General features: G+C 35.7%; 1 protein-coding gene across 2 annotated transcripts in view; it reads right to left on the bottom strand.

Annotated features, from left to right (window-relative positions):
• The window catches only part of LOC134531211 (dynein axonemal heavy chain 2), an 864,487-nt gene that overhangs the window by 352,633 nt on the left and 484,498 nt on the right, over positions 1-27,356 (bottom strand). For both annotated transcript variants that reach the window (XM_063366870.1, XM_063366871.1), the window contains 4 exons: positions 18,809-18,926; positions 14,341-14,477; positions 1,652-1,813; positions 1,199-1,404 (listed from right to left, as the gene is read on the bottom strand). In XM_063366870.1, coding sequence (XP_063222940.1) covers positions 1,199-1,404; positions 1,652-1,813; positions 14,341-14,477; positions 18,809-18,926 — 623 coding nt within the window. The remainder of the gene's footprint in view (positions 1-1,198; positions 1,405-1,651; positions 1,814-14,340; positions 14,478-18,808; positions 18,927-27,356) is intronic.

Below are 27,356 nucleotides of genomic sequence, written 5' to 3'. Positions count from 1 at the left end.
GTTACTATGCTAGTCATTCAATTTATACATAAAAAATATGCTGACAGTTTGTAAGCTTTACCATAAAACATAAAAAATAGTTCTGCAAATCATAATTATTACTAGTCACCAATACTTTAACCCAAATCAAAAAAAAATGTTTTTTTTATTATTATTTTTTATTAGACATGTCCTCAGTGGCCATGAGTACTGGCATATCCACTCATGTGCGAGGGTTGTGGGCTCCATCCCAACACCCTGGAATGACTTACTTTCACAAGCACTGAATCAATCTCCAATTGAAGTCTGCTAAAATACCGGGATTCTTTCACCTTAAGCCTATGTGCATCACCATGTGATGTACAACCTGAACTAACTAAATTTTAATTAGAGCCTATGCCAGTAAAAGCATTTTATGGTAAATACTTTCACTAGTGTTAAAAATTTGATAACTGCTCAAATTAGCCAGTGTGATCACTACAGCTAATACCTATATGTGATTAAGGCTGTTTAATATGTTCCATCTCAAATTTATTGACTAATTGGAAATTGGAAATTGTTACTATTTAATCTCTGTAAATACACTTATTTTAAATTTAAACCAAACAGCTAACGATAAAGCTAGCATTCGTGTGAGACAGCCCTTTTGTCGGCACAAGTCCTGTGAGTGATACACAGTCAATGTGCGACCAATTATTTATTTCTGGCTTACCTTCTTAATATGGAACATGAATGAATGTAACTTGCACACATGAAATAAATAATAATAGACAGGATGATTAAGGAGGGGGAAATTGAACCACTTTGTCCACTGTTTGCTTTCCAATTCTTTCACTTGTTGGTGGGCTTGACATTTTTTTTGCAGGGAGGAGGGGATTAAGGTATATCCCCCCTATCTACCCCCAAACATATGCCCCTGATAACACACACCTAGGTGAGGCAACTCGGTATTTATTTCTTTGTTTCACTAATAAAATTAAATGATCATTATTCTACTACTATGGCAAAATATATGAATGCAGTCACACTAAAATACAAATTATTAAACAGTTACGGTATACATTTTTGTGAATATTTTAAAGGATTTATAAAGAGGTTTTATTTTCCTCACAGCACATTTTTATCATTAAATATAGCAGTGTTATTAGACATCCACATGAAGCTGCAAAATGCATGCTAATGAGCTTTAAGAGCACCAGTGGTTGTGTTTAAAACTGACCAGAACAAGAACCAGAGCTTGGCAAGAGTGTGGAAGTTCTCCTGGTCTCCGCCCGGGTCCACACCGTTCTCTCGAGTGGCGAGGCTTCTCAGGAGCATGCACAAGGTCACCACAGAGCCGAGCTCCGAGACGCGCGTCAGCTCGCTGCAGTTGTCCCGCTTGAACTGCAAGATGGCGCTCACGTAGCGATCGATCAGCATCTCCATCTGCCGGCACCCAAGTGTTTGCACGTATAGCTCTAAAGTAGACAAATTAATTTCAAATTATAATGTAATTATAAGGTAAAAACCACACTGTGATATTATTAATATTATTAGATTAAGCAATTACATATAGAAGTTAGATCTAACTTCAAAAATCTATTTAATTTATGTTATCCACATAGTAAGATAGTATAAGATTTTAATTGCCACAATATTGAAACGAATAACTGGTCTGTAGTGATAGACAGACCTCCTGGACAAACGGCTGACCCCGGTCGGCCATCCTGCTGAGCCAGGAGTCGACGTAGGGCCTCCAGCCCAGGTCCTTGTAGTCGTTGTAGACCATGCCGCAGCGCGAGACCGTCGCCGGAGAGGCCTCGGCCAGGTCCTCCACTTCGAACAGCAGCGACACCTGAGTGCGAGCCACGCCACCAACAAGCTCTACCTACACTAACCATTATAATAAATAAACATTAAAAAACCTTTGTAAAAATTTTTTTTAACATAAAATTATTTACAGAAAGTATTACAAAAACAAAGTAAAGTTTGTGAAATCATGGATTGGTAATTACAAAATCAAATTAACATGCAAAACCGGACAAAACAGTGTTTTGAATATTCACAATGAAATACCTAATATGTTCTGGTTATTAAAAGCTCATTAAAAAAGTACATATAAATATAGTGATTTTGTTTAAAAACTTAGCATGAAATAAAAAAAAAAATATTAATTAGAGATGAATCCCTTTACTCTGCCTTTACACACAAGCTCAGCAGGATCATCAGCAGCCCCCCCAATTACTGAAGCCTCAATGATAATTTTCATACCCTGGGGCACATTTTACAGATTGTGATCCTCACATGGGTACAGTGGTCAATTATACACACTAGCTCTGAACAACAAACCAGAACAGCCAGCTTTTAATTACTGATAGAGCAAGGAAGTGAGGATAGGTCTGCATCTCTGTGTATTATTTATCAAAAAAACATTGTAACATGAAGGTTGCTGAGTATGTTTTGGCCAAATGTTTTCAACCAAATCCGCACCAGTTCCCTTCTCTTCGTCATTTTTCGATAGAAAATTATCACCAGGTGCCGGGTGCTGCTTATAAATGAGTTTGCATGATGTGACTCTTCTATCTCAAATGTTAAAATAAACCTAACATGAGAAACTGAAAGGCATTTACTTAAGATTATACTAAATATAAATATCATTATCATAACATTCTTCAGTTCCCAACAATCTCGATAGAGGGGCTTAAAAACTGTCAGCTTTCACATCAGTGCTGTTTGACTGATGTGAGTTGTTTTACAGGGTATTTAACCTGATCAGTGAGTTGACAGTTAAAACTATTACAAACCTCCTAACTGGTTCTCTTCCAGATAAAATGTGGTTAGACTATAATTCGGGTGTTATTTATGTCTCGACTCACACCTAATTTTAAAGTTGGAAAACACTAATGAAACCTCACTGATATAAACCAGGAGTAATCGTGATATTTAGAAGTATATACTTAGTAATTTTAAAGCTCTTTGAAAGCAATTCAGTAGCAAAAGTGACTGGCTGATTATAAAATTTTGAAAGAGGTGTTATAAATTAAGTACTTCAGTATACAATGCTATCTCCTCACACCATTTAATAGTAATGTAGAATATAGACAGTTAAATATTAAAGTTGATATATTTATGTTTTGATTTAAATAATCACCTATTGGAATTATTATTCTCATTTCTGTAAGATGTAATTGCAGTCATTTCATGTATTATTGCCATGACTTATTTTGCCATATTGTAAGCATTCTATGCTGATTTAAAAGTCAACTAATGTAATTATGATGTTAATTTTTGTTTGGATGTCACTGCCATCATTTAACGGATTTTTGCCATAATTTTGTGAATTTACTTCAGTATCAATTGTTTCTTAACATATTATACAAATATCCTTTCCTACAAGAAAATTATTTTAACAGTGCATTAAAAATAAAAATGTACAAAACACATTTACTCCTGAAAATAGGGGTGAACATGAGTGAAAAAAAATGAACAGTGAGAAGTAGGATGACATACCATAGTTTCTCTAAATGAGTTGATAAATATTGATCAAGTTAAGGATACAACACTGCTGCTTGATGCATCCTGAATTAGCGTACAATAACTCTGAATATTCTTGTACTGAGCATATAAATTGCAGTAAAAGGATATGGAGCAATGATAAACTTAAATATTTTTAAAAACCAATGAAATAATATTGCATAGTGTCAAAATAGTTTTCAATTAAATGTTACATATTAACATCCTAAATTAAAAGTTTAGCTCCAATACATTTCAGTTTCCTTGTGCACAATGTTAAATTTTGAATACTTTAATTAATGCTTTATTATTACTAATTCCTTATTAATAGTTTGTAACAAAAACCTGTATTGTCTCTTTTACAAAAAAAAATACAGCATAAATTAGAAGTTCACATTTTTGTAAATATAAATACTGTATGTTGGTATATTTTAAATACATTACATATCTGGTAAACAATTATTGTAGCCCTGCTACCATAGCACTTTACCACTCCAATTTCTTAAAGCTTTTTTAGAGCTGTAGGCGTACACACTTACTGACAATGAGTCACCGTTGTCTCACTCCATGTTTAGCATTTGAAGGGAACAAACATTCTGCACACTGAAGAAGCAAACATTCTGTCTATAGAAAAGTTCTGCTGTTAATTTAAAATTTTCACGGCAAGCATCAGCCTAGATTAAAGCGTATGTGGGTTGCCTTGTTTAGGAATCAAAATGTACAAAATTTCACCTTGTTTTATGCGCAGATGCGAGAGGGCTTTCTTCTTTCAACACAAGGCAGGGGGGAGGGGAGGTTCAGGTGGACGAGGAAGATAAAGTGTTACAATATAAATAACTTATAAGTAGGGGCCTGTTCTTTTCGCGATCGCGATTAAACGACGATTAACGCGAAATCACCGTTCAATACAGTTTTTACGCGAAATCGCCATAACACGCGTTTTTACACGAAATGTTGTATTAAAACGCGAAACCGCAGTGTTTATACGCGAAATTTAAATACTGGTTAAAAGACGTGTCTCGTCAATGGTAAACAAACACCGCAACATGGCCGCCGAACATTAATCATAAATGCACTAAAGCAAACAAAAGTTTACACACGCTCACGTTATAAAGTTAAACCCAAAAATATACTGTAAAAATACGCAAAACTACGGCATTTATTTTCCTTTCCTGCATAATGTTTGGATAGATAAGACAAACAGGCGAAGTTTTAAAGCGTACGCACACCGCTCGGGGCACTGACGTCAGCTTGGAACAGCGACACCCGATAAATACAAAAGCAAGCAGATGATTGGGCGAACGGTGTTTGGAACAGCCTTACGTGAGTGGCCATATCACGTCAGCCGGGGGCGCTGGCATATAGTTGGAACAGCGTCGTAGTATCAAGCAGATTAAATCGCGCCAAAAAGCGGAAAAATGTAAACAAACATTAATTTTCGAATGGTGTGACGATGATGATTAGTTGGCCAAAAGTTTTTATAGATTTTGTTGGGTCGTTACAACAACGCGGAAATACCATAAAGCCGAATGTCAAAATTGACCACAAAGCCGAAATAACAACTAAATGAATTTGTGTGTTTCTTAAATGTACCTTAATGCCGAAATACCACAATCAAACCTAACCTTACCTTACTTACCTTACCTAGCCTAGCCTAGCCTAGCCTAGCCTAGACTAGCCTAGCCTAGCCTAGCCTAGCCTAGCCTAGCCTAGCCTAGCCTAGCCTAGCCTAGCCTAGCCTAGCCTAACCTAACCTAGTCTAACCTAACCCAACCTTTGTGGCAGCCCTGTAATGACATTTTTCGGCGTTGTGGTACACAGCAGTTTTCTAGCTGTCATCGTTGTGATCAATTTGGCATTTCGGCGTTGTGGTGCGTCCTCGATTTTGTTAAAGTGATTAATAGTGTTCCAGATTAGTTTATGGGAACGAACTAATAATCAGTGTCTAAATCAAAAGTATTGTCATATAAATATATGTAACCTATTTGTTTAGGGTATTCAGTAATGAGTAGGTTCAAGAAAACTATTTAACTTAAATAATTTTAGATATATTTACGGTAACACACTTGATTTTTTTTTTTATTTTTTTTTTTTTTAAGTTTTTAGCACCGCTTTTATGTTTTTAAGTGAATTTTACCACCGCTTTTGTTTTAAAGTGAATTTTAACACCCCTTTTGGTAATTTTTTAATGACGAAATCTGAAAATTTTATTTACCACTTTCAGGGGGCCCTACTTATAAGTGATAATACAGTAGAACCTCTGTAAGTAGAACTCGAAGGGAGACGCCAAAAAATTTGAGTTTTCGAGTTATGGAGGATTTCAACTTAAGCGGATTTTGATTTGACATAAAGAGGTTGAGATTCATTCTTATACATTTTGAATCAGAGAGGTAAAATAACTAAAAATTCAAGTTGCAGAGGTGACAAACATATTTTTATTTATTATAAATCAACATTATTTCATAACATCCTTAAAATAAAAGATTTTTGCACTAACAAAACAGTAATTTTTTTTTTGCTCTGGATAATTCGGTTGTTCTCTATCTATAGCATTGTCTAAGGTATAAAGAGCAGAAAATTCTTGTTCTTCAGAGTTGCTGGTTTTCTCTATAAAATTCCGTTAAGTAATCAATGCGGTTCTTACCTCTTTGATGGAAACCCATGGAGCTCATGTAGTATTGTTCGAGTCTTCTTTGTCATCTAAATCATTAGCATTGGTTTTCTGAGCTACTGAATTGATAATTTGTCATCAGATAATGTCCCAGCAGTCATAACTCCATCATCACACTTAACAAAGTCCTCAAAGGATATTCCTGATTCAAACACCACTATATTTCATTCTGCAGGAAGTGAAATAGAAAAATCTTCGGTTTCAGCTTCTTCTGTTGACGACGATGAAAAACCACAGTGTACATAACAGTTTTTTATAGTAGTCGCAGTTACATTTCGCCAAACTTTATCAACCAATCTCATGGCTTGCAATACATCTATAGTAGAATTCTTTTTGTCTTCCATATTATCCAACATGTTCCTGACAACTTCTTTCCGATAGTTGAAGTTTTTAATGATACCTTGATCCATAGGCTGTAATTTTGATATGGTATTGGCGGGCAGATATTGGATTTTAACAGCTTTCATTTGTGGAATATCATTATGTGCTGTACAATTATCAAGTAATAACAAGATTTTTTTTTTCTTTGGCCATTTTCTTATCAATATTTATGAGCCAGTTTTTGAAAATTGCAGACGTCATCTATGCTTTTGTATTTGCTTCATATTGCAAAGGTAGTGACTTACATCTTGAAAAACAACTAGGTTTTTTAGATTTTCCGATGACCAATGGTGAGAGTTTTTCTGTGCCCGACATGTTTGCTGCTAGCAGAATAGTCAAACGTTCCTTTCTATGCTTCCCACCATGGCATTTATCATTTTTAAAAGTTAGAATCTTATCAGGAAGACATTTAGAAAACAGCCCCGTTTCGTCAGCATTAACACCTTGGGTGCTGCCGACGTAATATTACGTTGCCGCGATCGCTGTGAAAACTGCTAGCGACGTAATATTACGTTGCGGAATTCCAGCACTGATATATGTATTTTACCGTAATATTACGACGTCCGCATTCTTCGGAAACTTTTCTAAATGCCTTTGTATACTGTTGATATTTTTACTGATGAATGTTTATTAATAAATATTATAGTTTTTTTGCTATTTAGTATCTTAATGTGCGCCTCGTAGTTTTATTCTATCGGTAAATGTAAGTTGGTTTCCTCAGTTCCACTTCAATGTCTAGATGGCACTACTGTTCTTCATATTTGGTTAGTCTTTCTCTCCCTAGTGTGAGCTAGTTATTGAATCCCTAGCAGTACATATTTTAGCCACTAGATAGTAGCACTGTATACAGGGTGTCTACCAGATCTAGTAAATTAAATTCCCTGATTTTTCCAGGTTTTTCAGGTCTAAAACTGAATTTTTCCAGGTTTTCTTTAACACAATTACGACATTCCAAGAAGCTGAAAAAAATTGCATAATATTACATTGACGGGTTTCAAAGTATTTCAACTTAATTAAATTAGTAAAAAAATTACCTTCTTCCAAACGTGGCCTAAGTGACTCAATTGATGGCAAATAAAACATGCTGCTACAAATATTTCACACACTTCCTTTTGCAAAAAAAAATTAGTAAAAGGAAGCTCCCATCAATTTCGCAGTGACTCAACTTTTGCGTCTATTGCACTTACTTCAGAACGAGCCAAATCCAACATCCGAGCCTTCTTCAACTGCAATGCCTTGATCTCCTCTTCAACTCTTCTTTTTTCTGCCTTCTTCTTGTCTGTAGCTTCCTTTTCTTTTTGTTTTGTTTGCAGGGCTTCCTTACGCCTACAACTAGCATTTCTTACATACTGCTCTACACCTCCAGAATGTTGAACAAAGTCATACATCTGTCTTTGTGCGATCAGTATTTCTTCCTACAAGTTTTCAGTCAGCTGATTAGAATTCACTGAAAATCCTCTTTCCAATGATGCATTTCCATGGGAAAGTACAAACACCATCCTCACAAACTTTAGAAGGCCTGTTTTGGAAGCTACTGTATATGCCTTAAGAATGAGCATCCACAAGTGATCAAGGCGCCCGTCTTCTCGAGAAAAAGACGAGAACAGTGCTGCAGAATCTTGCAAGGAACATACCAACTGATATGATCACTCAATGTTATCAGCTTCTTGTCCTCATAGCCACCTGTTTTGAAGACAACATTCTAAACTGTACTTCACACGCTGTTTCCTCACACCCGAATTTAAAGCCACAGACGGACATAAGCAGGAAATTCCCTTGGTAAGATTGTACTTCAGGGGACTTTTGTCTTGAAGTTTTTTTACCATAACCTTTAGACAAGTCCTATCATTTTTCTGTAACAGGACAGACTTTTCTGGTACTTTCTCTTTCTTGATGGCATGGCGTACTACATAACCCAACTTGATATTGTTAGCAGTCAATAGATTTTCCTGGTTATCTACATCCAATCGAGATACATTGCGTTTCTCCCTAAAGCTCTTCAGTACCTCTGGTTTCAAAATTTTCCTGCCAAAGCTAATAAAACCAGTGAATCATAGAGAAAAGGTGCCACGGGTGCTTCACTTTGGAACATTGTGAGAAACAATTCCAGCTCTGATGCCAAAAAATGGAAGAATGTCAATTTTACTTTTAGAAGATTATCTTTAAGAGCACATTTCACTACACTGAAAGAGAGATGAAATAGAAACTTCACTAACAAATTTCTTTAGGTGGGGTAACGTTTTCATGGCACGCTCAGCAACTGCAGTATTCCATCTGATTGCACAAAATTTCTTGGGAAAAAGCTCTGATCCAGTTATTCTAATGTAATCTGCCCTCCTTGCAGATATGTGCTTAAACAAATAGTAACTGTGGCTCAAAAAACTAAAAACATCCCATTGTGTAACAGAAATTCCAGTTTTGAAAGCACCATGGACCGTATGAAGCCCACAGCTACCAATTTCTAGCAACGATGGTGAATCTTCACCAAAAGTGTCTGTGATATGTATTTTCAACGCTAACAAAAATGTCCAGTTTACGTTGAGGGCATCCATAAATACTTAAAATTAAATGCACCTATCGGTATAATCTGAAAGTGGGAAGCACATGCTGCAGCACGTCATGTCAGCAGGATAACAGACCATCTTGAACCAGTTTGTATCACGTGATTTGATGCCACTTCCGAATCCGATGGTAAATAAAAGAATTTTGACGTGGGAACTGTTCGTTATTTGCCATTCAAAAATAAAAATGGGAGGGGATTCACATGATGCCACGTCAATGCAAGCTGATCAATAAACAAAAAACGTATTGCCAACTACAACCTACCAAACAAAAATTCCCTGATTTTTTTAAAAATTCCCTGATTTTTCCCTGATTACAAAATTCCCTGATATTTCCAGGTTTTCCAGGTTTTCCAGAGTCAGTAGACACCCTGTGTATATGATTGACAGGCAGGTGAATGGTAAATATACTGCTTTTTATTCTGACGTTCGCACGGCTGTTTCCTTCGTTCGCGCGGTAATTTTGGTTCGTTCACACTGCAGTTCCGCTCGTTCTCGTGGCATTTTTCGGAATGCAGCAAGATACCGTTTTTGAATGGAGTGGAAGTGATAGTGATGATAATGAGGAGAACAGTGAAGATGATCCTGATTATTATCAAGCCAGTGAATCGTCTAGTGATTCTGGTAAGTAATAAATGTGGCAATTTTATTTTAGACTAGAAAATATTTCTGTTTATTTATTTATGTTATATAAACCACAACAATATAAGTAATGAGTAAATATAAAAGTTACATTTTATTATTTTATTTATATATTTGTAGTATTTTATAAATCTTTTTTTTTTTATTTCTTCTGTTGAAAGTAGTGTTGCAGAAGTAAATCAAGCTTCTTCAGCTTCCTGCAATGATGTTCGGAAGAAACGAGGAAGGGGTCGATCTAGAGAAACTGGACAGCAACATATGAGAAGTGAAAAGACTGAAGATGGATGGAGTGATTGAGATCAGATACCGAATATAAATGTTTTTACTGGACATTCTGGTATGACTGAAGAACCAGAACTTGATGCCAATAGTTCGTTGCCCGATTTCTTTTATTATTTTATTGACAAAGATTTCATAAATCACATGAAAGAACAAACTAATTTGTATGCTCAGCAGGTGATACAAAAGAAGAGGGCATTGAATCAAATATCTCCACATAGTAGATTGCGAAATTGGACAACTGTAACACAAAATGATGTGCAGAAATTTCTTGCAGTGATTCTTCACATGAGCATCAGTGAACGACCATCAATTACAGATCACTGGAGCACAGATCCTGTTATATCATGCAATTTTTGCCCAAACTTGTTTAGCAGGGACCGATTTATTTCCATTTTGTCACATTTCCACCTGAATGACAACAGAAATGCAAAGAAAAAAGGGGAAGCAGGTTTTGATCCACTCTTCAAAGTCAGGCCAATGTTTGAAACCTTTCGCCATAAATTCAGAGATAGATATCAGCCAGCAGAAGATGTGACTATTGATGAAGGCATGTGTGCTTTTAGGGGAAGGCTAAGTTTCAAACAGTATATGCCCCAGAAACCGAACCGTTATGGCATAAAAATATACATGTTGTCTGAATCTGATTCAGGTTATATCTGGAATTTTGATGTGTTTTGTGGACAAGAGAATATTGTCACAAATGTTGTTCTGCGATTACTTGATAGCTTAGCTGGGAAAGGACATACACTGTTTACTGACAGATATTACACTAGCCCAACTCTCGCCACAGAATTGGAGAATATTCAAACAGCTTTAGTTGGGACGGTGCAAAAAAACAGAAGAGGAATGCCAAAAGTACTTCGCAACCCCAAACTTCAACGTGGAGAGCAAATTTACCGCCGTAAGGGCAATATTTTGGCTTAATGTTAGAAGGATAAACGTGAGGTGTACATGATCAGTACTCGACATACAGCAGAAATGGTGACATTTACAAACAAACGAGGTCATGAAGTTACCAAGCCAGCAGCTGTAGTAAACTACAACAAAAAAAAATTTGGTGTAGACTTGTCAGACCAGAGAATGTCATACGGTGTGTTTGAGCACAGAACAGTAAAATGGTGGCGCAAGCTGGCTTTCCATATGATACTGATGTGTGTATCAAATGCGTGCATCTTCTACAATCAAGTAGCAAGTGACCATTCTCCTGTCTCTCTGACTGAGTTTTTGAAGAAAGTCTGCAGCGACTTAGCAGTTGCAGTGGAAGAACCATCTTATCCTGGAGCAAGTGGGACTCAGCTTTCCAGTCTTTCAGGAAAACACTTTCTAGAAAGGATTCCCATTGCTCTAGGGAAAAAGAAAGCCCAAAGAAGATGTAAAGTTTGTGCAGAAAAAGGTATGAAAGATACTGGAAAAGCAAGAAGGAAGGATACCTCGTACCAGTGCAGTGTCTGCAATTTTGCTTTTTGTGTAACACCATGTTTCGAGGTTTTCCATTCAAAGAAAAACTACCTAACATAATTGTATGTTTTTTTTTTTTTTTTTAATTTATTCACTTGTGTATAGTAAAATTACTAGTTTGGAGATCAAATTCATCAATAAAATCACTATAAATTATGCAGTAAGAATTTTTCAAAAAAACTTAACTTTGATTTACATGATTTTTGGGTTTCAAAAAATAAAAAAAAATTCTAGAATCACTCAAACTTAATTCTGAGTATGTTTAATTAACATTTATATGATTTGTTTTAAAATATTTTTTGCTTTTGTTCAAATTAAATTATGTATTTTAAATCAAAGTGTAATTTTCAAATTTTTATTTTCATAAAAAACATAATATTTTGAGCTAAGGTTTTAAAATGTTAAAATATGTCTAAGATATATAAACTGTACATTAAAATAAAACTTAAGTGTTAAAATATATTACTAAGTTGGTATTTTTATTTTATATTAGTGTTAAATATATTTTTTGTGTAGTTGAAAAACACTTAAAATGGCCAGCATTGGTGAAAGGGCAAGTATTTAAACAGGTAGCACCCAAAGTGTTAAAGATATTGTCAGGTTCATAACCATGTAAAAAAATCTTGCAATTCTCTTTTCCATTTGTTACAGGTTTCAATGTTGACACTTGTACTTTCCCCACAAACCTTTTAAAAACCAGTTCATGTCTTCTTTTGAACTTTTCTAGCCATCCATTAATGGCCCTGAAATAAGCGAGTCCCGATGATTTAGAGTATGTCTCTGCTTTTTCTTGTAACAGTGGTCCACTAACACTGATATTTTGGCTCCGACACTGCTCAAACCATTTAAGTAAGCACTCCTCTAAGCCCGGAAATTCTGCAATTCATCGTCTTTTGCAGGACAAATTTTCACCGTTTTGTATTTTTCTCATGATGTCTATTTCATTTTTTATTATTGTTGACAGACTACTCATTGGCAGGCCAAAATGTTCAGCAACATCTTTCTTCTTTTGAAAGCTCTTCACAGCTTCGAGCACTTCCAATTTTTCAGCAAGACTTAAAGTTTTCAGTTTACGTTTCACAGCACTCATGTTTGAACAATTTTATTTGTAAACTGTTGTACAAATTGATGTGTAGCAGTCGTAACAGTCAACAACAAATGACTTGCTCGCTAAAGTTCAAATGAAATCAAAAATAATCAAATTAAACTCCTGACACCAAGCAAGCAAACACGTGAGTCATAAATTCGTGGTAATCCTATTTATTGTATACTCCTAAATTGATTTCTAAGAAACAATGGTGTATTTACATAGTCGACAAATTCTTAAAGTTGGTAACTTATTTTTCTTCGAACTATAGAGGTAATAAGTTTCAAATAATCAACTTGTAAAGGTTGTAAAATAAAACATTGCTAAGTTCGAGATACAGAGGTATAATTTAATTTTTCGAGTTATGGAGGGAATATTTTTACCAAAATGGCTTGGAGGGACTCACTGATTATTTAAATTAATGGAGGGTTGAGATTTCAAGAAATGGAGGTTTTGGGGCTTCAATGGAAGGGAACACAACATTTTTACGTGTTAGGGAGGTTTTCAATTAATGAGGTTCGACTTAAAGAGGTTCTACTGTACTAATAACAACTTAGTTTTTACTAGCAGATAATTGCATTTTGCACTTTGCAATAGGCCTGTGTGCGAATAATAGTTTTTTGATGCAAAGCAAATACATTGAATATTTAAAATATTCGCAAAGCCGAATTGAATTGCAAATATTGTTTTCAGCAAGGATGAATTACACTTATTTCATAAAACACATGATTGAAGTAGAAAAAAATAAATGATATATATTTATAATGTTTGAAATGATAAGTGATTAACCAAATGGGCTCTATATATTACATTAATCAATAAATTATAAAATAACCATGCATAATTTTAATATTGAGCATCCATAAAAGCGAACGGAGCACCTTCTTTTCATTTTTAAGTAACCAACTTTATTCAAGCAAAGATATACAACACAACAAAAAAATATTTTCATGAGCAAATCTTGAAGCTTCCAATTTTAAACTTTGCAGCAAATGTGAAGCTTCACATCAGTCATGAAGCTTTGCAGCACAACAGAAGCTTCAAATAAAATAAATTGAAAGTTTTCTGGCAAAGTCAAATCTAATATTAAAAAAGAGCTTCGGCTGATTCGCTTAGTCGAAGCTTCGCACAGGCTTATTGCAATGTGTTTTTGCCACATAGTTCAGTATGATTATGAAAATAATAATGCATGTGATTAATGTGTGTTTGCACAGTACAAGAGTAAACACCCTAAATGGAGTATTGCTGAATTATACTGTTTTGTAATGAAATTTTCATTCTTAAAATAAAAATATGTAATCTCAAATATGTAAAAACTAATCAATTTTATGTGGTTTTTTTTTGTATGTTCATGAAGATGTCAATTGTTAACTGACCTCTGCCATCTAGAAAACAATTTTTTAACAATGTCTAAGCTGCAAGTGTTCTGTTCCTCTTTTTTTTTTTCCAATGAGCTTGCTATTAGCATAACTCTACAGGTTATAACAAATTATCTTTCGTTCAATTGTGAAAGCATTACTACTAACCAGTGTTTGAGTAATACTTTGCTGTCTTGAATCTTACTAAATGAACTTGTAAAATTTTCCATTCCCTACAAAAAGTTACATTTTTGTTTAAATTTTATACAATTATTAAGCCTAATTTCTGTAAATTTTAAATTTAAAAAAATCTACTTTTTTAAGGGGAAGGTGGCCAGTATTGACCGTGTATTCCCCTCATGGACATAACATAATCATATAACCTCCTTCCCTCGCTCACTTCCAGACCACAGAGTTGACAACGCATACCTGCATTGGCATGACTATCCTTTCACCGTTGATCAGTGTCAACAATTTGTTGTCATCCATGACGCTGTTCATGTTTTCTATCCACACAGCATCAACTGGACCGTCAAATAAAATCCATTTCTGGACCAGAGACTCATCTGCAAACAGCAAATAAAGTATAAACTCCATTGTGACATTACAAAAACTCAAATTTAAATATCCCTACAGCTACTCTCTTTCATAGTACACTGTGTATTTTTACTGTCATAAAGTAGCCTGTAGAAATGATATAGTATGAAAAATTATGTTCTTGCTCAATGCAGTTTATTCCACAAGGTGGTAAAAAAGTTCTGGTAAAAAAAAACATTGTTTATTTGTCAACTACCAGTTAAATTCATCAAAGTAAGCTCTCTATATATAATATAATATTATTTGTTTAACTAAATGTTATAAATAAGTAAACATTGTAATTGCTCAGATTTCCTTACAAAGAATGTTTATTTTTAAAAAAAAAAACTTGATTCTTTAGCTGTAGAATGTTAGAGAAGATCAACAAGAATGAAGATTTTACAAAAAAAGGCAAAATATATGTTAACTAGCTGCCAGACCCAGCTTCACACGGCTATACTAATGGAAAAAAATTAAGCCACATCTCCCATTTACAGTAATCAATACTAATATTATAAATGTGAAAATTACTCTGTCTGTCTGTCTGTCTGTCTGTATGTCTGTTTGTTTGTTACCTTTTCCCGGCTGAACGGCTGAACGGATCGTAATGAAATTTGGCAAGGAGATAGATTATATCCTGGGGATGGACATAGGCTATCTTTTGTCTAAAAAATAATCTTTAAACGGGTTAAAAAAATATATCTTAATTTTATGTAATGTGTGTCATAGATATACAAACTGTTAGTGTCATTCCTCTATGCCTGCCGAGCAATAGCTTTCAAGCCATTACGTTACGTTTTTCTATTGTAAGAAACTAAGTACAGAGTAAGAAAAATATAAAGATCTTGACAGTTTGTAGTGTCGCCATATTTGTTTCAATTTTCAATTCCGTTTTTGTATATTACAATTTAAATTGCAGAAAAAAATCATTTTTCATAGGTAGGTAATAAGTTTTTCTATTTGTCAATATTGTTATTATGGTAGATAGGAGAACAGTAAATGCCTACATTCTTATATTCCTTTATATCTCTTTCGATTTGGAGTGTTTCCGTGCCATTCGGCCCCCCCCCCCCCCCCAGGTGGTTAAAGCCCCAAAATTTCGAAAGTTTAAAATTTTTTAAAAATCTTTCTCTTTCGATTTTAAGTGTTTTCGAACTATTCAGGGTCCTCGAATCCCTTGCCCCCCTCTGGAAAAAAGCCCTAAATTTCGATAATTTTAGGAATTTCAAATATCATTTCTTTCGAGATGGAGTGTTCCGAAACATTCCAGGTCCTGAACCTCCACCCCCTCCCCTTCCGCAAAAGTGAAATCCACAAAATTTCGAAAAATTGGATCAAATTGTATTAAAATTAAGTCATTACGAACTAAAGTGTCTGGGGCATGGTGGAACTTTTACCCAAAGTCGACTTCCCACCCAATTTTGAGAGGGGGGGAGAGTGCAAAACCCCAAAATTATGAAAAATTTCAAAAATTTCTTAAATTTAAGTATACTTTTTTACTATTTGGAGTGTTTCCGAGCCATTCGGGGTCCATAAACTACCCTCCCCCCACAAGGAGCCAATGACCCAATAATAAAAAAATTTCCCAAAATTTTGAAAACCTATTCTCTTTTGATTGTGTTTACGAGCCATTCGGGGTCCTCAACATAACCCCCTCCCCCTTGTCAAGGGTCAAAGCCCCAAAATTTAGAAAATTTCAAAAATCATTCTGTTTCGATTTTTAGTGTTTCCCTGCCATTCAGGGTCCTCAAAATCACCCCTCCCCCTCTGAGGACAAAGCCCCAAAATCTCGAAAATTTCAGAAATTTCAAATATCATTTCTTTCGAGATGGAGTGTTCCAAACCATTCGAGGTCCTGAACATCCACTTTCCGCAAAAGTGAATGCCCCAAAATTTCGAAATATAAGAATATATATAATTGGATGTTGGCATGTATGACGTTGATAAACTCTTACACAGTTTGACCGATCGCCATGAAAGTTGGCACATCGAATGTTTTTATCATGAAGAAGGTTTTTATGCTATCCATTTTTTTTGGCGCTGTAGCGCATCAACTTCTAAACCTTTCAACCGATCGCCATGGGTGAACAGAAAATCATAGGTCAGATACACAAACAGTAATTATGTGTCATTTCTTAATGTCCAACAAACTGGACATATTGCTATCCATTTTGCTGTAACTCGCGGACAATATATCACCCGGTGTTCAGCCCGGGCAAAGCCGGGTACTGCAGCTAGTGGTGAATAAAAAAAAATTCAGTGAAAATTTATTACAATGCTGTATAATGTACCGGAGAGAAAATGAATAGCACCGATGGTTTCCCGACTCGTGCACGCAACGTACAACTGATGTACCTGTACTTCGCTACGGCAGTCTACAGGCAGATCACTCTTGCGCCGCTCATTATACATGCCCCTCCTTATTTTTCAGCTTTTTTCTATATTTCTTTATAAAGTCTAAATTACATACAGACCAGGTAAATAACTATAAACTGGCAGAACAACCTCTGTCGGGATCTGAAAGTGATATAAACTAATTTTCACATTGACATTCAAATTAAGAAGACAATTACTAACTACACCCTGTGTTTAGCCCGGGCAATGCCGGGTATTGCAGTTAGTATTCTATATATAATTGTTATTGCCATTTCTTCCTTGAAAACTGAAATTTTAATTGTTGAATGAAAGGATAGTAAGAATTGGGTTAGGACAAAGCACTGAATAACAAAATAAAACACACTGAGTTAGCAATAGGGCTGTGCGAATGTGACTTTTTCAATGCAAATCAAATGCAAATCAAATAATTGCAAATATTTGCGAATAGCAAATAATTTGCGAATATTTTCTAATTAAGTTCTAAGTATAAATCTGAATAATTACAATCAAATTTGGCATATTATAAATTGTTGTTTAAAAGAGTAATGTTCTTTAGCTTTATATACAGTTTTATTGCTCAAGTAAAATGTAAATTTTTATGTCTCTTCTAATGGTTTAGTAAGAAAACACAATCAGTGATATAGAAATGTCTTCGTCAAAAGCCAAGCCTACACCTTGCCATCAACATTACGTAAATTGCAGTGCAAAAAGACCAATTTCTTTACATGTTCTGGATCCAGGCATTGCCTCTTGGAAGTGACAAGGTTCCCAGAAGCAGAAAAACAACGTTCTGAACTTCACTTCTTCTTCTGATAATTAAAAACTGCAAAAAAAGTTTATGAAAGTAAACAGATCTTCGATGTATCAGTTTTATTTTCCGCAATAAATAGTCAAGCGATTACCAACTGATATATCAAAGAGTTGTTTATTACAACTGCTCGTAAGCATGGTCAATATTACGTTCTCTGAGTCTTTTGGAATCAAACGTGTCAAGGCAAAATAATTTTTAATGAATTTTGTTTATCGTGTCTTTTTAATTTTATCTAATTATTTACGTAACATTTTCGGTAGTTTAAAAAGCGATTGCGCTGAAGCAATTCTAACAACACAATTCTCTGGCCATGAGCCGCTCCGCTGGCCATAACCACAAACTGACACGTTTTCTTTTTTTGCTGTAGCCATGATGGCAGCTGTGTTTACTTTTATATTGTTAAAAAAAATTCTCTAGATTTGTATTAGTAAACTTAATAGAATGGGGACCAACGAGTTTGTGTGCATTAGTTTTTAAAGGTTATTTATGAAAGCTGATGCGCTGGCATTGTTTTAAATTGTTTTACACTTTTATATGGCACATGGCTTGCCCAAAAATTGTGCTAAGGACAACTGGATATAATAAATTAATTATGCTACACATCACGTACAGTTTGCAGTAAAATCGTAAGCATTTATGATAATTTTCATGCTACATTGGCTTTAACTGTTCTCAGTATGCCCATGTACCTAACCTAAAATTTTATGTAAGTAAAGGTCCGCTTACAGTTTTTTTTCTTCCATTAAGTCTCTCGGGAAAATGATTTCTCTAGGTTCGACATATTTTTGTATCACACGTTTTGTCAAACAAAAGTAATATTTTAATACATTTGAAAACTTTCGAATATTTGAAATTTTCAAATACCTAATTTGGTTTCGAATGTGAATCGAATCAAATATTTGATTTGCACGAATATTTGCAATTTCGAGTATTTGCACACCCCTAGTTAGCAATACAATGTGCACAATATATGTATTTATAATACATAGATTGAGGCAGAATAATTTGAAAATGGCAGATATTTCATTTTATGAAAAACATTATGAATAAAATATGAAAATGACTAACACAATAAATAGTATTATGACTAACACAATAAATAGTATTAAGGTTTTATGATGAATAGTTTATTACCAGCACACACTATTCTCATTATAGCTGACAAAACTCCATCTGACCATTCCTTGGTTGCAAGGTTGTACTCCCCATACATATCTCCAAGACCTAATGCCTTTGGGCTGATGGGGAACACCTGGAATAGTACACAAACAAAAATTTTTATCAGAAATGAAAATAATCATTATTATTTAAAAACACATTTCTTATGCAACAGTGTTATTTCAAAATAAAAATAAAAAAAAGCACCCAATTTAATATTAATGAGTTTGGGATATTCACATAAAAATGAATCCATGAATTTTATAATCTTGTTGGCCAGTGTATTGGATATAATTGAAGATCTTATGGAATTTCAGTACTTTTTACTTTTAATTTAAGCTTGTCACCAAAAAAAAAAGTGAACAAATAAAAAAAATATATATTTTATTTTACTAAGTAACAATTAAGTATTGATATTTTCTGATCAATTAAATAATATGATAGCTACATTTCAGGAATTGTTCTTACAAAAAATATATATTAATAATTTGTATGTATAATTTTGTTGGCCAGTGTATTGGATATAATTGAAGATGTTATGGAATTTCAGTACTTTTTACTTTTAATTTAAGCTTGGCACCAAAAAAAAGTGAACAAATAAAAAAAAAATATTTTATTTTACTAAGTAACATTTAAGTATTGATATTTTCTGATCAATGAAATAATATGATAGCTACATTTCAGGAATTGTTCTTACAAAAAATATATTAATAATTTGTATGTAAAAACAATTAAATATTTAATTATTATATAATATTATATTATGCTATATATTAATTAAATACTATTAAAATCTATTAACACAATATTAAATTGTGCACAGAAAACGCCACACTATAACACTATAGGCACAGTGCACGGGTCAAACAATCATGCTGGTGGAGCTGCATAATGTTTCACTTACGAACAACTTGCAGGACTGTTCCGACCCACTGATCTCTGGGACACGGAGTACGCTGACAAATTTTATGTGTGATATTGAAATTGCATGCAGTTTCCTATTCCTTAAATATATTATCATTTTTAGCAGTGGCAACTCCAGCCAGGTAGACCCGGGCCTACCCAACATTTTCAACATTGAAAATTGGAAATATGACTTTTTATAAAAATACACAATTCATATCAAACATAAGGTTTGTTTTGAAAAGAGCAGTTGGCAATGAAATGAAACTATATATTTGCCTGCAGATTAGTAACATTTTATATTAACATATGAGTTGTGTTGTAGACTAATATTCATATCATATTAACACAAGTTTAATCCTAACAATTAATTTTGTGACCTTTATGAGTATTAAAGTTTATTTTGTTGACATATGATCATATGTTTATAATAATTCTTATGATTAATTTATAATTCATATTGGACTTCATAGAGAAATAAATTACCATCAGAAAGCTACAAAACTTGCCATTTCGCATCTGAATATTAAAAATTCCTCCGACCACACTCTGCTATGGAATCCAGACTTCCCCCTCACCTGGTAGAGCCCAGACTCCCAAAACTGTGCATATGCCCCTGCGGTACAGTCCGGGCCTACGCAAAAATAATTCCTGAAGCCGCCCCTGTTACTGAGAGTAGTTTATTGAAAAGGAAAAATATGTGTATCAGTGTTCATGTGAATAATGCCAAGGAAGTAAAGAGAGGTGACTTTTCTGTATTAAAAGCAAAAGTGATTCGCAAATGTATTTTACTCTTTCACCCTACCAAGTAGACTTGTAGCTACGTAACCAAGTAGCGTTGCAATCTTATAACATAATGCTGTTGGAGCAGTTGGAGCAAAAGAGAAAAATCCATCGAAAACAGATGCAGCAATTGGAGCCTTGTAGACATGTAGCTGCGTAGTCAAGTACTCATGTATACAAACAGTTCTGTAGTATCGTAGCTTCTTAGCCTCTTGGTCTTGTAGTCAAATAGTGTATGGCCTAAGACTATTTGAAATCAAATACTTTTGACATCATTAATTGTTGGAGCCGTAGAAAGTTGGAGCATTTGTAGCCAATTGGGGCCTTGTAGTCGTGTAGCTTCGTAGTCAAGTACTCATGTATACATGCAGTTCTGTAGTATCATAGCTTCATAGCCTCTTGGTCTTGTAGTCAAATAGCACAAGGCCTAAGACTATTTGGAGTCAAATACTTTAGACTTCATTGATTTTTGTAGCCGTAGACAATTGGAGCATTTGTAGCTGATGGAACTTTGGAGCTTTGTAGCTTTGGAGCATTGGAGCATTTGGAGCTTTGAAGCATTTGGAGCTTTGGAACAATTTGGAGCTGTTGGAGCACTTGGAGCTGTTGGAGCATTGAAGCATTTGGAGATGTTGGAGCATTTGGAGCTGTTGGAGCTTTTGAGCATTTGGAGCATTTGGAGCATTTGGAGCTGTTGGAGCTATGAACCTTTGGAGCATTTGGAGCTGTTGGAGCATTAAAGCTTTTGGAGCATTTGGAGCTGTTGGAGCATTGAGAGCTGTTGGAGCATTGAGAGCTGTTGGAGCTTTTGAGCATTTGTAGCGGTTGCAGCTGTTCGAATTTTGGAGCTGTTAAAGCTATGAACCTTTGGAGTATTTGGAGAATTTGGAGCTGTTGGAGCTGTTGGAGCTGTTGGAGATATTGGAGTATTTTGATCTGTTGGAGCTTTGGAACAATTTGGAGCTGTTGGAGCTATGAACCTTTGGAGCATTTGGAGCATTTGGAGCATTGAAGCTTATGGAGCATTTGGAGCTGTTGGAGATATTTTTTTTTGGAGCATTTGGAGCACTTGGAGCTGTTGGGTAATTGAAGCTTTTGGAGTATTTGGAGCTGTTATAGCATTTGGAGCTGTTAGAGCATTTGGAGCTGTTTCAGCTTTTGGGCATTTGGAGCATTTGGAGCATTTGGAGCTATTGGAGCTGTTGGAGCAATGAAGCTATTGGAGCATTTAGAGCTGTTGGAGCATTGAAGCTTTTATAGCATTTGTAGCATTTGGAGCTGTTCGATCTTTGGAGCATATGGAGCTGTTGGAGATATTGGAACATTTGGAGCTGTTGGACCATTGGAACAATTTGGAGCTGTTGGAGCTATGAATAATTGGAGCATTTGGAGCTGTTGGAGCATTGAAGCTTTCGGAGCATTTTGAGCTGTTGGAGGGTTTTTTTAGCATTTGGAGCTGTTGGAGTGTTTGGAGCTGTTGGAGCATTTGGAGCATTGGAGCATTTGGAGCCTAGTAGACTTGTAGCTACGTAACCAAGTAGTCTTGTAATCTTATAACATATGGTTTTTGGGACATTGAAGTTTTTGAGCATTTGGAGTTGTTTGAGCTTTGGAGCTGATTCAGCATTTGGAGCTGTTGGAGATTTAGAGCAGTTGGAGCAGTTGGAGCAGTTGGAGCTGATTCAGCATTAGGCACTGGTGGAGCATTTGGAGCCGATTCAGAATTTGGAGCCGATCGAGCATTTGGAGCTAATTCAGCATTTGGAGCCTATTGAACATTTGGAGCTGATTCAGCATTTGGAGCCGATTGAGCATTTGGAGCTAAAGACATTTTCATTTTTCTTGAGGATATCAGGCAGAACATATTCAGCTTACTGATGAAGTAACAACGCATGGACCTTTAAATTATAACATGTGGCTGGACTGTTTATATGGTAAATCGTATCCGTTCGAGGACCTAGAGAAGAAGTCCTTTAAGACATCGGCTGTTACAATTTACATTTCTAATTATGTGAAGCAATCTGTTAAAGACGGTATCCAGAAACTCTGTCAAGAAGAGGAAGACTACGTCAGTAAAGGTTCTGGTTGGTCTCTGTCTAGTATAAACCGATTGGAGCTTAGAATTAGTCATTTCACACCGATCCGGAACTTAATGTTTATGAAATTGTTAACTTTCGCAAATTTTCTGTAGTAGAATAGAATATATGTAATAAAATGTATTTTGAAAAAGAACTTGTGCTGTTTTATTTTCGAAACTATTCACTATTATGCTAAATTGATGTATTAAATTTATATCGTCCAGGGATCGAACCAAGTTTCATACCAATCATTACTTTAATGAGTGAATATTTTGATGAATTTTGGATTTTTTCCCGAATCTCTAGTTAAATAATTACACGATTCCAAGATGGCGTCCAAATTTCCGGATGGCAGGATTCTCAGTAATAATAACTGATTACTGCACTCTAGCAGGTTAGAATAAAACTAGCATGATGGTAATGCACTCTATAAGACGAGTAAACACACAAGATGGTGTCCTCCAGCAGACAAAAAAAAAGGATGGTGGCAATGTCCTCTAGCAGGTGGTAGCTCCTGGTAGCATGTACTGAACACAAAATGTCGAATCCATAATGGTTGTCAAGGTCAAAGTCAAATTTCAAGGTCAAGCTTCAAGGTTAAATTTCAGGTCAAATTTCAAGTTCAAGGTCAAATTTTAAAGTTAAGGTCAAATTTTAAAGTTAAGGTCAAATTTTAAAGTTAAGGTCAAATTTAAAGGTCAAAGTTCAAGGTTAAGGTCAAAGTTCAATGCCAACAGTCGAGTTCAAAGGTATGGTGAACAGAAGATTATACTAACATGTCACCAGCACACACTAGCAGACGAAGACAGGGTGGCGGACATGATGTCATACCAGCTGACGAAATATACCTTGTTATTGGTGGTGGTAGGTCAGTCTGTAGGTGACTTTTTTAGAGGAAGGATCTATAGTTTTTTTATTTTTTGCTCTTACCGGTTTCGAACCAAGGACGGGAATCCATGTAATCAATTAGTATTCTAATAGGTTAATTTTTGGTGAATTATGAACTTTTTTCATTATAATCGGATAGTATATAAAGATTTTCAAGATGGCACCTTTCACGATAATTGATACAAGTGGTGACATAATTCAAAATGTTGCGTGTGGTGTAAAACATTTTCATTACTTTTTATTTAAATTTTTTTAAATATATTAATAAATAACTGGTTTACTTTCGCCGGGAATCGAACCGAGGACAGAAAACAATTAAGTAACCAAACATTTGTAGTATGCAATTTTTTTAAATATTTTTTGGAATTTTTTCGGAATTACTAGCATTAAAATTACGGATCTTCAAGATGGCGGCCGTAACGCGAATTGCAAACAGTTGTGACTTAATACAAGATGGCGGTTCTGTTTCGAACAGGCGGTGCTATTAACACTTAATATTAAAAAAATTACAAGTCCGCATATGCATGTTATTTTTATATATAACTTATTTAAATCTCAGTCTGGCAAATGTCTTGATGGCAGTGCGGTTAAGGGAGTATGTTTTCCAACCTAGAGATCAGAGCTGCGATGGTTCGAATCACAGCCCTTCCAATGTATTTTGCATAAAAAAATTAATTTAATATGTCTATAAGGACCATAATAGCTATGGTAGGTAATGGAACATCAACCTTAAGTGATAAGACAGAGCGACGCTAGCGCTCTTTAGCCCTTTTGGTCACCATGTCCACTGGAATGGACACAATATATTTAAATTTATTATTGTTTTTTGGCAATGAATGATTGCCTGTGTTTGCATGTCATGTGTTCTCTATGGTGACGTCAGCCGGGGCTTCGCCCCACGAGCCTGACCATCCTCCGTTCCCTTTCCCACCACCTTTCCTACCCAGCATTTGTGTAGTAACGTACGTAGCCGTGTGCGATTCAAACTGCGCGCCACGAACTACCGCAAGAGGGCGCTTAGCTGCAGTGCGCCGCACCCCTAAATATATTAATTAACATTGTAACCTTTTTCTTTCCGCCCCAAAACAGTGTAACGATGGTTATGCATGTATGTGTTTTTTATTAATAACTTCATGATTTTTTAGTATTCTATAAGTCCAAGCGCGAACACGGACGCTCCCTAGCGGGCGACGGAGGAACTAGCAGGAAACTCAATTGAACCTTGTTTTATGTTTATAAGCAATTGTTACAGACGATCTGGACATGGAAGCAATTTAATAATTATTATAAAATTAGTTATGTATTTTCTAATAGTAACCCGGGGCACGCCACAGCTAAATTGTAACGGTAATTGTGTTCGGCGCGAAGGGCGCCATGTTGCCACCTGCAAACCATGAGCTCAGCCCAGTCTCCTTCTACAGCCGGCCGAGAGCGGACGTCTCTGCCGACACCCCGAGGACATCACCGTTGTTTCACTGAGTAGTAATTCTATAGCTTAATTTATTCAAATCACTTTATTTCCATCCTCGGGGCCTCTCTCGGTCGGAGAGACTGCATAAGTATTAAATATTCACTCCTCGGAGTTTTTATATCATAAGTGTAATAAGTAACGACTTGGGGCGGCCACGTGCGTGGTTCGCCTCCTCACCTAAGCTGATTCGTGCCTCGGGCGTTTTACAGTTTTATCAGTGGAGGATCGTGTAAGGACGTGTACCGTGAGTAGAATAAAAGCCAATTAACTGTGTTACGTGTTTTTGTGTTCGGGGGGCCACGTGGGTCCCTAACCTGGTCAGCGGCGTGTGGGACGCCCTGAGAGCCCACTGCGGGAGTTAGAAGCGTGCCCGACGCTGAGAGCGGGCTTAGGTAGGGACAGGAGCTGCGTGTAACATCTGGAGGGCTAATATCTCGCCGCACACGGGCCACGTTACGCCCTGAGTAGAGTCTTTAAGCCGGGTCCACGTGCCCACTCACGTGGTGGCGCCCACTAATTTTCACCGATAATTTCACTACAACACCTTACGCCCTCAATGGATTACATTTTTACTCTTTTACGTCATCTTTGGCATTTTGCTGCTTCTTCTATGAACTATCTTGTTTTGATTACTGTCATGGCAGACTCAACAACATCAAAGTCTCGTTAGTAATATTGTTATTTTTTCTATTATTCATTATGTTATATTTTTTAATGCTAAGATTTTTTTCCCTGTTCTAGATGAATCAAAGTTATGATTTATGTATTGTTAATAAAAATTTATTGACAAATGTGGGAAATTATAAGGTTTTAATTCATGTCCACTGGAATGGACACTGTTACTAGAAATAGGTTTGAAAATGTCATTTCCAATTTGTATATATTGTACATAGTTTATTTTTTATGCATTTTCAGTTATTTAAATGTGTGTTTCTATCCAGAAATACAAACCCTTATGTACTGTGATGCCACTTATCCATTTACATGCTAGATTTATAGCCATGCAGTTTTTTTCCTGCCTATGTTTTACATTTATAGCTATAAATAATGTTTATGTTATTTCAGAACTAAGAAAAAAGCTGAGTACAGCTGGTCTTACAGTAGACGAGATTCTGTCAGCTCTAGAATGTGGTGACATATCAGAAATAGAGGACTTGTTGAGCGACGACGAGAATGAAAATAAGGGAATGTTTTCTCCGGCATCTGATGCCTATCGCAGACGAGAAGGGGAGCTTCTCCAGACCCTGTTGATGAAGACCAGGCTGCTGAGGAAGAAAAGGCTGCTGAGGAAGAATAGGCTACTGAGGAAGAACAGGCTGCATATGAAGAAATAAAAATAACTAATCTTGCGATGCAGGAAGCTAATGCAACACTTTCATCTCTAACACATGATAGCTTACGTTTCATTGCGAAGGAGAACATCAATTGGAAACCTAGAGGCATTCTCTTTGTCACTCCCCCAATGAATTTTGATGCCACACATATGAAGAGTTGCTAACACCCTTAGAGTACTTTCTCCGCTATGTTACAGACGAAACGTTTGAAACTATGGCAATGTGTAATAATATCTATGCTCATCAAAGTAATTGTACAAATTTTCAGTGCTGTGATGCAGCTGAAAAAAAAAAAATTTGTTGGGCTCCACATTATGATTGGATGTTTAGGTCTTCCAAGAACAAGATTGTATTGGGATACAGCTATGGATATTCCATTATTCAGTACCATGACCATCAACAGGTTCTTCAAGTTGCGCTCCAATTTACATTGTGTAGACAACTTAGAAAAGGAAGAGAGCAATACGACCGTTTCTGGAAGATACGGCCACTTGTAAATACAATTCGTAAAAGATGTCTTGAACTTGAACTCGAACACCAGCTTGCTATTGATGAGCAAATTGCTCCTTTTAAAGGAAAACTAAATGTTCTGCAGTATGGCAGAGGCAAACCTAACCCATAGGGAGTGAAGATATTTGTGTTATCTGGCAGGAGTGGACTCTGTTATGATTTTTTACTGTATCAAGGATCAACCACAGAAATTGATCCAGTGTTATCTTCTAAATTTGGCCTAGCAGCATCTGTTGTTTTGCATCTAACTCAAAGAATATATATACTAAATCATCACTTATTCTTTGATAACTATTTTTCTTCCTACAATCTTCTGAACTGTCTGAAATCTAGAGGCATTTGGGCTGCATGTACCACGAGAGTTAATAGGTTTGCAGCTCCCCCTCTAATGTGTGACTCTGAAATGACGAAGAAAGAAAGAGGATACTCAGAAGAAGTGCTAAGTGAAGATGGCGTTGTGATGACCAAATGGCTTGACAGTAAAACAGTACTCATGGCTTCTAACTTTGTTGGGAAGGGAGATATGGATAAAGTACGCAGATGGGATAAAAAGAATG

This window comes from Bacillus rossius, chromosome 3, assembly GCF_032445375.1.
Source record: "Bacillus rossius redtenbacheri isolate Brsri chromosome 3, Brsri_v3, whole genome shotgun sequence".
In the NCBI taxonomy this organism is placed as follows: domain Eukaryota; kingdom Metazoa; phylum Arthropoda; class Insecta; order Phasmatodea; family Bacillidae; genus Bacillus; species Bacillus rossius.
This window is presented reverse-complemented; position numbering and strand designations above follow the sequence as displayed.